At 41.4% G+C, this 17,858-nt stretch overlaps 1 protein-coding gene and 1 long non-coding RNA gene across 3 annotated transcripts in view; one reads left to right on the forward strand and one right to left on the reverse strand.

Moving 5' to 3' along the window:
* LOC145439693 (microfibril-associated glycoprotein 4-like) overlaps positions 1–16,338 on the reverse strand; it is a 62,309-nt gene extending 45,971 nt beyond the window's left edge. The window contains exons 1-6 of one of the 2 annotated variants that reach the window (XM_080317249.1): positions 14,797–16,338; positions 14,495–14,581; positions 14,285–14,433; positions 12,741–12,837; positions 10,635–10,734; positions 1,589–3,764 (exon numbers count right to left, since the gene is read on the reverse strand). In XM_080317249.1, coding sequence (XP_080173375.1) covers positions 3,443–3,764; positions 10,635–10,734; positions 12,741–12,837; positions 14,285–14,433; positions 14,495–14,581; positions 14,797–15,064 — 1,023 coding nt within the window. In that variant the 5' untranslated portion in view covers positions 15,065–16,338 and the 3' untranslated portion in view covers positions 1,589–3,442. Of the gene's footprint in view, positions 1–1,588; positions 3,765–10,634; positions 10,735–12,740; positions 12,838–14,284; positions 14,434–14,494; positions 14,582–14,796 lie in introns of those variants that run through there. The other variant, XM_080317247.1, reaches the window with a different exon arrangement.
* The window catches only part of LOC145439715 (uncharacterized), a 129,356-nt gene that overhangs the window by 41,720 nt on the left and 69,778 nt on the right, over positions 1–17,858 (forward strand). The window lies entirely within an intron of this gene.

The raw sequence follows: 17,858 nt of genomic DNA on the forward strand, positions 1-17,858 counted from the left end.
CGATCACAATGCAAAAATCGTGGTTGATTTTGGAGATTTCAGATCCATGAGCAGAATACAATTTACATTTTAGTAATCAGTACAGCGGCAGTTTTTCATTGATACATGTTTTATCAAATTTAGCGCTCGGTAAGCCGGTCAAAAACGGTCGTAAAATTGCCTTTGGATAAATGGAAAGTATGACGTAAACCGAATGCAGTCAGATGTTCAATCTCGCTGTGCCACACCATCTAGGATACCATGCTTTCACCCCTGATGAGTGGGCTGGACCCAGATTGAGAAAACTGCCCTTCACACACACTCTTCTCGCTTGATACGCGGTTCTGTCAACACAACACCATGAACAAAATAAGCTATTGCCAGGCCGTGTTATTTTTGGCAAATGCCAAAAACTGCTTATTTTTGGCATTTTTGGCATTTTTATTTTTGGCAGTTTTGGCATATGGCTCCTGAAATGCCAAATATAACACGGCCTGGTCATTGCTGTATATGAAGCATATTTTGTATTTTTGTTTCCCTCTATTTTTGGCGGTACCCACCTCAAAATCAAGCTTTGATTTCACTAAATCTCATAAAGCGCTGAGAAAATTTTCAAAGCAAAATTGATTCTGGCGCAAAAGATTCTACTTTATGTTGGTTTACAAAGTATTTCTCAATCACGTTATTCGAGCGTTTTACATTTTGAAAACTTATGTTTAACTTTTTGCAACAAACATATGATATGATGACAACATATCGTGTGTGTCGTGGCGAGCCACAGAGAATCATCTCGCGTGACACGCGAGGCAGGGGTTGCCGTCCCCATGGGTATTGCAGGCAGTAACGCTTACGTTTAGTTGTGAAACACCATGTCGATAACTGTCTACATATCGTTTGTGCAATTTGTTTGAATGGATTGCGCTAGTATGATATAGAAAGCAAACAAACCTACGATAATAATACGGGCCAGGAAGATAAATTTAGATATTAGATCAATTATATGGTTGTGCCCTGGACGACACACATCCGTTACGTTTCAAATCAATTTGACCAAGTGACCAGGATATGGTTACCACTTATCAGATGCCCTTCTCTAGGAGGATTTGTCCTCCTTTTTCAAGGAATCGAAAATACTCCGGTGACACCTAAACGTTCTCCTTATTAGAAATTCGTCCTCCTTTACAGCTTTGACGGGTAGGCTAATGGACAGGCTCCACTGAACAACGCCATAAATGACGCGAGCGGGTCATTCGGGAGTAGGCATTAAAATGACATTTTTTAGTCAACGCAAAATTTCCAGTACAAATTTTAAAATCCGCTGTTTTGGTTTCCGGTTTTCTAACTTTTACGATATAAAAAATGTGTCCTTCTTTCCAGATTCCAAAATATGGTAACCCAAGACCAGGACCACTGACGAGTTCAGTTACCAATTACTTATTGATCATTAAGCATTTCACACTCCATTGCTAATAATATGCGTTTAATTGTAGACTCCTCGCTGAGAAATGTGATGAATTGAATGTCAAGTTCTTTTTACGAGCCTGCTTAGTGACCAAAATATTACCTCATGCACCACTGCGATTCATGTGTTCCTTATTTGATACTTATGGCTGTATTTTATTGTGCCGAAATCTCATCTCCTGTAATTTTACTTTTCTATGCCACTATTAACTGTTGAGTATTTCTTTATACGTATCTTCGACCGACGTGCAAAAGACCAACAGGTGACAGATGATTTCATTAGGTATTTACAACCTAGCCTACCTGTCTGTAATAAACAATTGAAGTCTATACATCAATAATCGCATCAGTAGACCGCAGAAAAAGGCACCGATAGGCAGGCATCGTCACTTATACTTCTCGGGCAACACGAATTGCATTGTTACTCAAGTAGAAGTAAAAGTAGCGAAGCTAAAATCTACTAAAGTAGAAGTGCAAATAGTACTTTTAAAATCAACCTAAAACTACTTGAAGTAGAAGTAGAATTTACTGACTTTAAACCTATTCAAGTATAAGTAAGTATGTAGTTTTTAAAACGGTCGTAATTCGGTAGCATGGTCTGTCAGAAGCTGCAATTGAGCTATGCGGAAGGTGTAGAGAGCTTGATTTATATTGATGCATCCCAGGAGATATCAATTTTCGACAGAATAAGCATTCCTCTGAATCATGGGATGCAAATGATAGTGGAAAAGCGTTACTAATCAATCATTTGTTTACTCGAACAACCCGTTTTAGAAAATATCATGGCATGGCGCCCTCCCCCATATTATAAGGCCCATAGTTTAGTCGAGGAGCAATACGGAGAAGTTGCATCGGATAGGGCGGTCCGGTAACACTTTCCACGATCAGTATACGTTAAGAAAATATGGTGGGTCGTAAAATGCCATATGGTTCAACTTTATTTTCGGAAAATGGAGGCATTACTACACTTGCTTTTATACTTCAACATGTTGTAGTATGATACCGGGAATTGAGAGATAAATACAAATACTACTCCTAAAAACGGAAAATATATTCCATGCCTTTTTTCCAGAAAGTTTCAACGGTGGCCTGCTGAAGCGGGTCTGACCCTCAAAAAAGTCAGAGTTCACTTTTCCAGATCAGGACACGCCATGGGCTGCTAGATAACGATATGACAGGCAGTGTTTGGATGACTCAAGTCATGATTTGACTCGATTCACCTTTTTCGTATGACTTGACTCGGGTCACTTTGCAAAAATTACTTGACGTGACTTGACTCGGCGCTTCAGATATGTGGAATGACTCGTGACTAAGCAAAATTTACGCGTCAATTTCAAGTCATCAAATAAACGGTGTCGATCAAATCACTGTATCTTGCTTATGTTTGCATTGTTCGAGGCACGCCAGCGTGACTTGTGAGAGCAACCAATCATTCACGGATTGTACGTTTAACTGATGATAGGTAATTGCTAGATTGCGAAACGGTGGTTTCAAACGTTAAGATGGGTCATATTTACTGTGATTTCATATGGTCGACAATGCGGTGTGAACGGGACCACACAACCCGCCACTTGAATTATATTCACCGATACTTTCGTGAAAACATATGTCACTCCTCGAAAATTCTTGGCTGTACCTAAAGGGTTAAGAAGTGATGACGCGCAGCCGCGGCAGCTGGAGTGTAACGGTGTGCTAGCCAAAAATAATTTGGTTGCAGTTCCATTACGGTGGCTTTCTGAAGAAAACGACAGCGGCCCCTCAAAAAAATTTTCGATCTGTTCTTCAATTTGAGACCACACCATTTTTAAAACGCAGTGCCCCTTTATGGAAATGGCGAAAAGTAGGTAAGTAGATCACAAAATATTACGAAATATAAGTAGAAGTAGCGCTGGGATCTCTTCACCCAGAAAAGTGAATCAAGTTACAGCCTTGAAATCCCTCGCAATAGCAACGTCATCAACAACAGTATTGTACGACGTACGTATACATATTTCGTAGTAGTTCAGCTTGTGGGCTTAATTTTTATTTCGACAAATTTAAGTGAATAGTTATGACCTTTCCAAGGGCTCCAGCCGACACCATCAGCGTACGAGCTGTGTGGTCCTCCTTTGTGATAAAACCCGTTTAGATTGGACGAGTGGCATGACGTGTACCACCATGCGCCCTTGTGGTTCACTGCACAGCTGTTGACCCACTTATCAACATCACGGTCTTTAGTGGAAAATTTGGCTCCATTATGTCCCGATAAGCCGTCTCCCGCCGTTCCAGAATACCCGTTTATTTCCAGAGTGTAGTCTTTCCAGGGTCCTTTGATATCAAATCGCCTGTCACGAATTAGTTTTATACGGATCAGATCATTTTGTTTCCGCTGTTTAATATAGTCAAGGGAAATGCAGTAAGGAGTGATGAGTTGAGCTTGTTGTTGTTGTTTTGGTATTCATGGTGTCACGACATCACTGGCCAGTGGCCAGTGTACACTAGGCCGATTACATGAATTAAGTACCATGAATTCGAATTTGTGCGAAACGACAGGTAGCCTAATAGAAAACTAATAAACACATTTTACAAACTAGGGTGTTTGCTTTGCAAATGCAAAACGTAGCCCTGTGGGGATGTTGGCATTGTATTGAACAAGAAATCTCTTACGTATACGATATGCGGATTAGCCTACAATCGGAATGTCGAAAATTGCGACGAATTATAACAGAAAACGGATGATCCGATCGGAATAGAAAGCATTTTTCGTTGCTGTATATGTATATCGTTATGCCAAGGTCAATGGCTCTAAATCCACAAAAGCTCTCTTAGAAAAATTGATATTAATATAGATCTTCTCAAACAGAAAGGACCCGTCATTCGTTCAGAGACGTCGTCGCCTGCGTATGCAATATCGTTTCACAGTCAGGGTATTCTAGTTTTAGGACAGGGTATTGAAGACAAGTGTCTGGCATTCTAAACTAATTCCAATTTGGGAAAAAGAATAGAGAGAGAGAGAGAGAGAGAGAGAGAGAGAGAGAGGGGACAGGGCAGCTGGCGTAGTGGTGATATAATTGCCGCCGGTTATGAGGTTTACTCTGTCTTGGCTTCCTCTCCATCGTGTCGCTCGTTCTTACGGCGACAAAAAAAAACACAGAAAAGGACCCAGTAAAGGACGAACTCGAAGAAGCGAATGGAAAGAACAATTGACGGAGCGTCTAAAAGAATAAGAAAGCCGAATAAAGATTAAAACCGAACAACTAACATCAGGCAGTAGATGAATGCCTACTATCTGTTCCTTGCCTCGCATTGTGTCTTGGTTGTCGCATAGTACATTCTGTGTTGAGCGGAGGAAAACATTTAATCTAGCGATTATTACTAATACGTAACCACGGATTTGGAGACAAATTCCTTCGCAAAGAGAAAATTTTCAACTGTCTCAACTCTTCATGTGGTGGTGGCGAGATAGCGCAGTGGTATAATCCGCGGCTGTAACACCAATGGGTGGGGGTTCGAGTTCGACCGAGATCGACTTCAGAATTCCTATAACTAAGTATTGGAGGTTTATCTAGGCTCCTCCTCGCCACCTCATCCGCGTGTTTTACAAAACGCCTAGAAATGGGCCGTGCTTATAAGTCGGCAGTTACGGACAAAAATGAAGAATAACGACCTGGTGTAAATGACCAATGACCATAGTAGTCGACAAACACCATGAATAGCCTACCACATAAACAAACAAACTCTTTATTTGCAATAATTCGAGCATGGGGTGCGTGGTGTGAAGTTTGAGCCAAGAAATTTGCGATGACTGATTATGGAGTTGGGAAAAACGTTATCCAATAATGATCAACAATCGTCAGATTATATTTTCGTCTGATCTAGACACACACAATGTACAATGCGATACACACGGCATAATGCGATCATTTGCGACCAGTGGCGGTCTCTTTATCTGGCACCCACCTCGGCCTAGTGTCCAAAGTGGAAGACTGATTAAAAGATTACTCCAAGTCGTTTTGGCACCCACCAATCTTTTCATTATAACGCAATCGTATAGTGTATTGATTTGATTAAAAAATTAATAAAATGATGATAAAGATGATGTCGCAGTTTTTCGATGTTAATCTTTAATAGGCGGTTCATTCAGACTAGTGGTTCCCAACCTTTATGGATGTCGGAGCCGCATTTCAAAATTCAGAGTACGTATGGAGCCGCATGAAAACACTCATGTACGCTACTTACAACGAAAATTTAAAGTTAGCTATAGCCTACCTCTGGATCTCACCATCTCGCTAATTCAAAAGCAGCATGCACATAGACTTCTATAGTTTCTATATCGGGTTATTTTGGCATTGATAGACGCAGATTCGTGAGCGCTATGCATAGAAATTAACTGAAAATGCATATCATTACTACAACATGCTATTATGTCGTTATGTGATAGCTCTTCATACATTCCAGCACTTGATGCACAAGTTTGCGCGCGGAGTATGCGCCGAGTAGTAGGTATGGTGTGAACGTGAGGTTCACGTTCACGTTCTGTGTGCGAACCTCAGAAATTTATATGTTCACGTTCACAAACGAACCTTGGTAGGTTCTGCACTGTGAACCTCTTTCATATATTACAATTTTCACTTCATTATAACATGTTTGGTTGAAATTTATTGCATTTCAACTGCGGGCCACTCTATGCATGGCGCTGGCAGCATAACAAAATCAACACTATACGAGCATGCACTTTGACAATCTCAGAAATTTCTGCTGTTAGCTTGACCCGCAATCACACAACATCAAGAGCGACATACACTACATGTAGGACGTGGGACGTGGGTATGGTCAGCGAATGATGCTTATTCAACCAATCAATGAAATTTTGATATCGTTGTCTGATGTAAAAAAATCCAGCAGGCGCGCGGGGTCAATTTTGACTTCATATGTTTATTGTATCACAAAAACCAAATCTGTGCGATTGGGGTGCTTGCTACTTCCGTAACTTGTTAATGGGGTAATATCGGTACCAAGTATAGAAACCCGTTTTCCATTCTGCTCAATATCAACGTATATTGCTATAGCAATACTCAGACGGCGAATACATTGCCCGGTCTGGCCTAAACCGTTAAGGCGTAAGCTTATATTCCCTTACAAGTCGTCGTCGAAATTATTGGCCAAGTGACAGAAGATATTGATTTCATGGGATCTTTATATTATTTGATTGCCCCAGTTGATACATTTGGCGACGTTTAAAACGTCAACATGTACTTCAGCATTGTGGCATTATGTGACCCGAGTCGTCGCTATAGACCAGCGGTCGGGAACCTTTTTTGTCCGAAGAGCCATATTGGCCCTATTTTTTCCATCTCAACTCCCAAAAAGCCATACATGCCGATCAACTGTTACGTCACAATTGAAAATCAGTGACGTCATGGTAGAACTAATTCGAACTCACTAACATGGGATTCCTCGTGTGCGCCATATTTTCTCTGTAAAAACTGGTATTTATTGTTCGAAAAATAAAGCTCGAAACGAGAGGTAAGGCACAGACGGGCCCAGCCCCACCGATCCACCATTGATAAGGCAATTCATAGTATGTAGCTTAGAATCAATTATAACTGATATTCAATCAATCAATCGTTGAGTTATATTTGTCAAATGACCAAGTGACACACAATGTACAATGCGATAAGACACAATGATGATTAGTTCTGAGACCGAGTTCCTTAAAGAAAATATTAGAAGTCAAAGTCGTTGCTTGTTTAAAGTTTACAGAGTCGCAGCACAAGCTGCTGGTAGACATGGCCGTTGTCCAAAAAAAATACAAAATTCTTCAATTATCTAATCAACCACAACGGAAGAGCATTTATGAGCATCACAGCCCAACAGGAGGATGTCCAACGACACGCAGTTGCGATACTTTTAATCTAACATTCACCTCCCGGCCTAGAGTGCCCGTTGTCACAGTAATTTTCTATGTTGATCTTTTTGAAGCCACGGCCCTTCCTACTAGTTCTTTCCATTCCTTGCGAGTGCTTTTAGTCTTCCCTGGGGTCTTTTTCTGGGCATTTTTGTCGCCGTGAGAACGGCGACGGCGGGGGAAGGGGGGAGATAAACCTCCGACGGGAATCGAACCGGCGCCGTCAGTTTGGTAGGCGCTTATCGTCACCACTACGCTATATATGTCCCCGCTGGTATTGATCGAATGTGACTGACACATTGATTCCGAATATCTAAATATCTACCTATCGACTTTTCAATTCTCGAAGTATTCGGCGCTAACATAACGTTGCGCTACACGCATACATTTTATCGCCGGTACTACACAGCGCTTTACTTAGTTGCCAATCAAGGACGTGGATAGCTATGGCGTTGTTTTGTAATTCGAGTTTGTAATTGTGAATTTCACATCCACAACAGTTCATTTCGCGCCGTAGATCAGGAAGACAGTGTGTGTTTGAAAACTGCGTTTTGAAATGGACGTCGCCATATCTGCTATGCTCTTTAATTAATCAACTTATCGCACAATTCAAGGTCTCTAGTCGGGTACATAGAATTCGCGAGTGATATTGGCCGCCGGCGTGACAGTAACTTAAATTTGATGATTTTGAAAAGAGGGGTTCCGAGCCCCTAAACCCGAAGACGGCATTGTATTTACCTTTCAAAGCCTTTTTTATACTGCCACGAGAACATTTATTCTGGCCGTGATGAAAATTTACCAACAAGTCGCGGCAATATAGATCAATTCAGTACAAAAATAAATATTTGGCAAAGAGTATTATCTTATACACAAAAGAGCCATATATGGCTCGCGAGCCATAGGTTCCCGACCACTGTTATAGACACTGTGTACAATCTGTGCATCACTTCACCTAAATGTAGGGTCGGAATTAGCAATATGACGTCACGTCACGTCACGTCATGAGCTTCACGTTCGACGTTCGTGTAGGCTACACATAGAACCTTTCAGAGGTTAACGCCGTCCCTACTGAGTAGTATTGGACTTATTGCAATTTATGCTTGACTATGAGCCGATATTTTGATGTTAGTAAAATTGCGTCGAAGTTCACTCTTCTCGATATATAAAGGTCTATGACCAGCAGAACTCAAGATCCCTGGCTGACGGGTATTCATCTACGCGTTCGACGCTGGTCTGCAAGAACTTTCTTTCCTGGTTTTTAGAAGTGGCCTTGGACGGCCTTGGCTTTAGACATAACTATTATCCCCAATTTTAGCAGGCATATACAGGAGTTGACTATAACTATTCATAGAAACAAGCAACAATTGTCGTCTATTATATTTTTGTTGCATCAGAGCAGGCGCGTATCCAGAGCGCGAAAAAGGGGGGGGGGTTTGCGTTACGAAACAGGCTATTATGACGTCATCATTAGAATTACTCGTCTCCACGCCATGGCGAATATTTACGATATTGTATAGTTTAATAATAAAAAGAGATTTGCGGTGAGTGGGAGATGTACGAATACGATACAGACATGCCTGAAAATCGCGTTTCTTTTACGGTATGATTGAAAGAAATTCGTAATTGCCCACATTTAGTCATGAGCCAGCAAACGCCGCCCGTCTCCAAGCGCCTAGTTCCGGCCAGAGATGCGCGATTTTGTTGGGTTTTGACGATATTATGCGCACGGTCGGTAGTATCGCAGCGGACGAACAAGCGCGGAATAAGGCGGTAGCATAAACGAGGGCGATCGCAATCGCCACAGAGAGGTGTGGTGTGAACAGTGTACGTCGTACACGAATGTGTGCTTTTCGATGGCTTTACTAGCCTTACGGCTGAGCGTGTAGTACGCGCGAAGGTAATTCGACTTTAATTGCAAATACGCAAGTCAGTCAATTAATACAGAGTACACACTGGGATAATAATAACTTGATCGACAGAGAAACTAGTCAGCCGATATAATTAGGTTGACTTTACTACTAGGCCTACTCAATTCTCCCGTTCAGCGACAACACAGGCCTGTATTTGGACGCCAGCAAGCCACCTAATAATCGGGAACGTGGATTGCTAGGCTTGTATTTTGAAATGTGAATGTCAATCGTAGACCATTTCTCGCCAATAATCGCGAAGACAATGTGGATTTGAGAATAGCATTGTCGTACCGGTGCCGCCGTGTCTGCGTCTCGCTGATCGATCAACACGCCGTGCAATTCTTAATTAGGATTTCGAGGCGAGCAGGCGCAGCGAATTCGCGGGCGCTGTTGATTGCCGACAACTTCGTCTTTGCAATTACGTATCGCGTCGGCCAATTAGATTAGATTTTCCTAAAATGCGTCTCTCGTTTTAGCAAGGCGAGAGAGAAATCGAGGGAAGAAAGTTGAGAACGTCAGCAACTACTGCTGAAATGTAGCTGAACAAGCGCAGAATTCGTATGGAATTAGCGAAATATAACGACCTATTTTATCCTTTCGACTAATTCGGTGCATGATTCCAAGATTTGCTAGGGGTTTTAGTCCCCTTAAATAACATTAACACGCCATATTCGCCTTCTCATACGTAAAAACGAATATGTTAAACTAATAAATTAGCAAATACTAGAGGCTATATTTTACATCAATTTTTAGGATTTTGAAAAGGGGGGGGTTCCGACCCCCTAAAACCCACCCTGGATACGCCACTGCATCAGAGCCGCAAGAAGGCTACCTTAGAGCCAAATGCGGCTCTTGGAGCCGCGGTCGGGAATGACTGAGTCAGCCACTCTTTTTGATCTTTATATTCTCTTTTTTCTGGAATACACTCTTGATCGGGTCTTTCTCTATTTTTGTCGCCGTTTGAACGGCGGCATGGCGGATGAGGAGCCCAGACAAACCTCCGACAGCGGGAATCGAACCCGCCGGGCTGCAGACATAAGCTCAACACGACGCCAAGACGCAGATTCGCAGCTTGAAGTGCTGCTATCGGGGACTGATGGAACACGCATGAACACGCATGGAACACCACCATTCAACAAATGTATGCTAAGCACTAACGTTTATCATTGGTAATTCTGACAAAATGCATGGAATGCCTGTGGAGATCTAGTTGTTGTATGGTAATGGGTCATGTCGTCACCCCTCACTGATGTATCAACTCACTATGAGTTGAATGTATTGCCAAATGTAGGTGTAGGTTAAGTTTATCTTCGTTTCCCTGATAGGTAAATGGATGTTGTGATTATACACGATTAAGCTTAAAAAAACAAAGCCCAGTTACGCAATGTGGCACTTACGAATACTTCGCGAATTTTTTCACTCCACTCCAATCCTCCATGTCGATTCGCAATTGGAAATTGTCGCCCATCTGCAGTATATTGTACAAGTTGTCCAGCCCTATTCAAATTAATTTCGTTCAATGGAATCATTATACGCGTTTCTTCCCACATCCTTGTAAGCCATTGTCGGATTTATATATTTCAAAATTCGCTCACAATTACGTGAAGTCACCGAAGAAAGAGTCTTGGGAAAACAAAATCGGTAAAATTAAAAGGGTAGAAGCCTTGGAAGGGCACTTATCATGGTTGCGAATTTTAAATGGCCATAGATAACCACAGGTAAATTAACAGCAAAGGTTAAGCCAAACAGCACCCACCATTCTCGTGGTGAGCTTCGACGAGGACCCACATTTACACGCTACGTCCCAACGAAACAATTAACTATCATTAACTTATTCACGAATCAACCCCAGACAAAATGAGAGAAACTGAGTTACTAAATCGGAGTTCATATGTTACGGTAAATGCTACTTGCTGCTGTTAAAACAAATTATTATATATCTTTCTGACGTATATATATTTCGACTGAATATTAGGGATGGTGTGAACCTCTGAAAGGTTCAGGTTCGTGTGAACGTGAACCTTTTTGAAAGGTTCTGTGTGAACACGAACGTGAACCTCATGACGTCACGTGACGTCATATTGGTAATTTCAACCCCATATTTCAATTAGGTGATTGCCTATATTAATCTACTGTACACGATACCGAGCGACGACTCGGGGCCACATAATAGCTCAGTACTTAAGTACATATTGACGTTTGAAACGTCGCCAAATGTATCAACTGGGGCAACAAATGATATAATAATCCCATAAAATCAGTATCTTGCGTCGCTTTGCCAACAATTTCGACCTGATCGGACAATGTGTTCGGCGTCTGAGTATTGCCACATGGATATTGAGCAGAGTGTAAAATGGGTTTTTATACTTGCTACCGATTAACAAGTTATACAGCAGTATAGCCAACACCCCAGTCGCACGGATTTGGTTTTTATGATACAGTATACATATGTAGTCAAGATTGACCCCGTACGCCTGCTAGATTTTTACATCAGAAGACGATATCAATCTCATTGATTGGTTGAACAAGGATCATTTGCTGACAAAATACAGTGTATTTCGCTCTTGATGTCATGTGATTGCGGGTCAAGCTCACAGCACAGAGACACTAAATATGCACAAACGGAATGCTGGATATTTCGAGCAAACTTTTGTAACAATACAAGTAAATTTTTGAGATTGTCAGGGGCATGCTCGTTTAGTGTTGAATGTTTATGCTGCCAGCTCCATGCATAGAGTGGCCCGCAGTCGAAAGTCAATAAATTTGAACCAAAGATGTTATAATGAAGTGAAAATTGCAATATATGAAAAAGGTTCACAGTGCAGAACCTACCAAGGTTCTGTTGTGAACGCGAACCTCAAATTTTCCGAGGTTCACACACAGAACGCGAACGTGAACCTCACGTTCACACCATCCCTACTGAATATATATCTAAATCCTCGTCGGACAGGGCTATGATATATTTTTTATGCTCATGAATCATATCAATAATCAGCTCGGGACACTGCAGGGAGTAGCAGGCACGAATAAGTTAATGCCTCGGGCCGACTTTGGAGTTCGTAATGGGCCTAAATTTAGTGTCGCTGTATTACACTGCTGTGGAGACGGATATCAAGCACTAGACAGGGAGTGCACATTCCGAAATTTATCAGGTAATAGATTTGTTCGATATCTTTAAATGCGACATTACCTATACCTATCCAACGACACGGGTTTATGCGATCCGTGCGATATCGCGAGACGCTCGAGCACTTTTTGAATGATTGCGAACGCTATTCGACCCAACGCGATCACTCGAAGACGACAGCCGAGGATCTATGCATAACGGCCCGGATCACAAGTGTAACCACGGATTTTACTAACAGTGGCTGAATTAGTTATCCCCACCGGCAGACGTTTGTAAATGTAACACTGATGAATTTCTTGACTCTCTAGACCTGATGTAAAAGGTCCGTAGTAGCCGATCACCGTATTTTAATATTAACAACAAAACAACAACCTACCTATCCAAAACTCCCCTGCAACATCTCCAAATCCAGTGACGTATTCGGAATGACCTCGAAAAAAATCCACACTTCCGTCCATGCGTCTTTGTATCACCTGATTAATTTGAGTATATCCAAAGGTTCAAGTGGAGCTTTCGGTGTCAATTCGCCATTGTCGTATATGGATGATAATCTCACGATAAAACACAACTTCGGGCTTGTTCAATTTCGAATTTACTTTTACGTTTACATTCAGAACTGATCAAAGGTGTAATCGTTGCTATGCTCCAGTATAGACGTAGAAGTGCTGTCGTAAATGTCTACTCAAGGACAAGAATAGCCTAAGAAGCAGGGTTGGGTGACTCGAGTCACCTTTTTCGTATGACTTGACTTGACTCGAGTCACTTTGCTAAAATGACTTGACTTGAATTGACTCGGCGTAACAGAACTGTGGATTGACTCGTGACTCGGAGCAAAATTATCGAGTCAATTTCAAGTCATCAAGCAATCGATGTCGAAATAAATCACTGTGTCTTGCGTGTGGTCGGATTGTTCGCGAAACGCTGTTGCAACCTGTGAAAGCGACTAATCATTCAATGATCGTGCGTTTTACTGAGCCCCCATTGTTCTCTCAATAATAAATTGACTGCAAACGAAGTGATCGAAGCTTACAGCTTGCGCTATCGTAAACTAGAATAGTAAAGTCATTTATTAGCAAAATGCCTATTTCTGTTCTCTGTTCTTACATTAACCAAACCTCATGTTTTAATGAAATTGAATTCGAATATAGTTTATATAATCCTCAACCATTGGCGCAGGCTCGAATTGTATCATATCAATTTGTAAATGGGTAACGTATTGCATCTTACCAATTCGTTTCTCTATTCTCTATTTGGCTGGTAACTATAAACTGAGGCTATTAAATTACTTACGTAGTTTATCATTTCTACGTATATGTGAGCGATACAGCGCCTTCTTGCGTGCATATTTAACTCTATATTCGTTCATTGGTTCAGAATCAATGACCACTCAATCTGTATTTTAGACAGCTAGCAAAATGCAATGACATAAGCATGCCTCATACTTCGAAAAGGCAATCTGACTTGATTTGTGACTTGACTCGTGACTTGACTTGACTTGACTCGAGTCACCTACGAAATTCGATTGACTTGACTTGACTCGAGTCAAAATGTACAATGACTCGAAATGACTCGTGACTCGAAGGTAGTGACTTGATCCCAACACTGCTAAGAAGCGAAGTCCAATTATGTAAAAATGTAGTGAGTGTTCTTGGCCAAGTTTTATCTGCGGAAAACTGATGACCAAGTACAAATGACCTAAAATCATAACCACTTGAGTAAGTACAGTGCATATATAGGGCAAAACTACTCGTATAATTAGGAATACTTCCTTATTACCACATGTGAATATATTCGTACATATTTAAGGCTGTGTATGCGGACATCATAGTCACCAGAGATTAGTGCGAGCAACGAGGACAGATTAGAATTTGAAGAAATGGAATTTTATCATTTGGGAAAATATGAATAGTTCATACTTACAGTCCATCCTCCGCCATCAGTACTGAGATCGCACGACGCCTGGAATTTGACTGGCAAATAAATTTCGAACACTCCTCGACTTTCGTTGCCGGACTTGTACGAATTTGGGTCAACCTTGCTGCAATCCGTCGTTCTTCTGTGCCGTGATTCTATAGTATGTAATAAAACAAACGAAGTTTTATATGCATTCATAGTTTGAAGCTGCTGTACCGTCCCGCAATATTTCAATTTCTCTGGACTGGCGGTCGACAGTTTCCTTCAGGTCAGTGTAACTCTGCATGGCCTCAGCAATACCATCTGAAATAGGAGATGGTAATCAATTCCTGCTTATCACATCGGAATCGGTCGTCTGTTTTCAACTGCCGCACAAGTACACATACAAACACACACACACGATGAAAAAAATATCGTAAGTAATTAAGCGTTACCTGATGGTCATAGTCTCGATATTATAAGATGCTATACTTCGATATTTAAAGAAGAAACTGAACGAACCACCATCGTCACGATACCTTGAATATTAGCTTGAACCACCCGCTCCAACTCATCATGATCGATCGTAGCGTCTTGTCCTTTATCTCCTCTATCCCCTTTAGGACCAGCCTTACCACGCCGCTCCAGAATGGATTGTGTCTCGCCATTTCCGCGATTACCACACTGGAGGTGCATATCTTTAACGCTTGAGCAAAATCCATTTACGTCATCCGGATGACAGCAAATAATATCAATGGCCAAATATAAGATTGTGATTATGGCGATTAAGTCAAATGCGTGAATCATGCTATAATGACAACGGTTATGCCAAACAGCAGACTCGCCTGGAAAACGGAAGCAAGCGACGTGAAAATAAATGGTTATAAACGAAATCTTTAGTAGGGATGGTGTGAACCTCTAAAAGGTTCTGGTTCGTGTGAGCGCGAACCTTTTTGAAAGGTTCTGTGCGAATGCGAACGTGAACCTCATGACGTCACGGGACGTCATATTGCTAATTCCAACCCTACATTTAAGTGAAGTGGTGGCCTAAATTAGTATACTACTGTTCACGATACGTAGCGACGACTCGGGCCACGTAATGCCGTAATGCTGAAGTACACATTGAAGTTTTAAATGTCACCAAATGTATCAACTGGTACAATCGAATGATCTTAAGATCCCATAAAATCAATATCTTCCGTAGCTTTGCCAGCAATTTCGACGAGGACTTGCATGGGAATATAAGCCTACGACTTCACGGTCTAGGTCACGCCGGACATTGTATTCGGCGTATGTGTATTGCAACGTTGGTATTGAGCAGAGTGTAAAACGGGTTTCTGTTGCTACCGATATTACCCCTTAACACAAGTTACACAGCAGTATAGCCAACACCCCAATCGCACGGATTTGGTTTTGTGATACAATAAACATGAAATTAAGATTGACCCCGTACACCGGCTAGATGTTTTACACCAAACAACGATAAGAATTTCGTTGATTGGTTAAATAAGCATAATTCGCTGACTACCTACATGCATTACAACACTCCTGATGTTGTGTTGTTGTTGTTGTCGTTGTTGTTGATTATTATTTGATTGGCGATTATAACGCAAGTGGTTTTGTTCGCCATATCCAAGAAGTCAATTACCATCTAGGGGAGGGTATTACATTACAAAATATAAACTCAAATATATGGCTTTGTTGCGAGAACAAATTCCACAACGCATGGAAGAATATGCGTGTTAGTCAACAAGTTTGTTACGGTGGGAGCGATATTCTTCCTCCGACACGTGTCGTCGAGAACTCTTCTTTAATGTTGTGTGATTGCGGGTGAAGCTCACAGCAGAGAGTCACTAAATATTCACAAACGGAAAGCTAGATATTTCGAGCAAACTTTTCTTACAAAGCAAGTAAAATTTCTGAGATTGTCAAGGTGCATGCTCGTTTAATGTTGATTTTTATGCTGCCAGCGCCATGCACACAGTGGCCACCAGTTGAAATGAAATAAATTTCAACCAAAGATGTTACGATGAAGCGAAAATTGTAATATATGAAAAAGGTTCACAGTGCAGAACCTACCAAGGCTCACACACAAAACGCGAACGTGAACCTCACGTTCACACCATTATTTAGGCCTACTACAGACAAGTGTGGCCTAACGGCAGTTACCCACCATGCAATGTAGGTCCTACGACCTAGATTACTAGAATTCTAGTCACTGCTTACGCATTTGAGAGAAGCACGAGTTGCGTTGATAAACTTTTAACGTGTATGCTGGTATACCAACAGTATTCCAGTTATGTTGCTATTCCAGAAAACTGGCAGTATAGCTGAGACGAACGTCCTAAGTGAGTTCTTGACTAGCAATTCAACAGACGACAGTTGCCTTTTCCAAATATGTTGTACGGATAAATCAAATAGCAGGTTTTATATCACACATGCGCATCTGAGTTAATGTACGATAGACATTGGGTTATATACCATAGGCCACGTGATATGGCATTGTTGTTCCACAGCGGATAGGAGAGAGTGAAAAGAACGCTGCAGTGGCAAGAAGCGCCGAATTTCAGTACTTGAAAAAATCATCGCTCATTGCCCGTCTCGAATCAATAAATTAATACTCGCTTCAGATTCGACTACTCGAGTCAATGTCCCCGGCCCTGTCCACGACATACCGTTGTGAGCAAAGAGTCTGGGCTCTTGTTGAAATTGAATCCAAGAAAGTAATTCCGTCAAGGACGTTGTATCTTGATGCGCTTCTCAGAGGAGCACTCGAAACAAGGCTATACTGTCTCGCTTCGTACAACTGACTGAAGAACTTTAACATTAATGGTCGCTTTAAATGACGGATGAGATTTCGCATTTATAATTGTATACATGCTACGCAATTCCTTAACATGCCGCCTTGCCAATGCTCATTTACTTGTAGATTAGGATTATGACAGATTCGGTATTGCGTATGGACTGCTTTATAAAAGTGTTGAGTAAACATTAGAAGGGTGTACCATTACGAAAATGGTTGACCCTTTGGGCCTTTTTAAAGGCAGTTGGCCCGAAAAGAATTTATTTGGCTCCACGGCCCTTTGTCTTTAATATTTGGCCCTTTTTGACTCTTTTTCTCAAAAGCCATCTGACAACCCTGCTCCAACATAAAAGAGATAATTGACTTCGCTAGTATGGATATAATTTTCAAAATCCATAGAGCCTCCTCGGTGATATTAAATTGACAAGCAGAGTAGGCTATAACCCGAATTAGCAGTACCACGTGATTATTAGTAATACGCAATGAAATGTACTTTACATTTTGCAAGATCAAGTGCTTTCTGATGGCGCAATTCAACCGACCATTCGCAGGAGGACTATGGTTCCAATACTGTTTTTGTTTTTGCAAAACACCAACCATATGCCTACGGCGCGAGAATGCACCGTTCGGAGAAAGAGTCACCACAATTAGCAATTTGCGAAATAAATAAAAAACAATCTTGTTGATTTGAGGTAATTCTGATTGACGTGAAACTCGTAGTATATGACGAAGAATATGAACTGTATGTCATCGAATTCTTTCGTGGTTGGAAGGCTAAAGTACTTAACGCCTCATCGC

The sequence above is a fragment of the Botryllus schlosseri genome, chromosome 5, assembly GCF_051294905.1.
Source record: "Botryllus schlosseri isolate E-star chromosome 5, Bs_hap1, whole genome shotgun sequence".
Classification (NCBI taxonomy): Eukaryota; Metazoa; Chordata; class Ascidiacea; order Stolidobranchia; family Styelidae; genus Botryllus; species Botryllus schlosseri.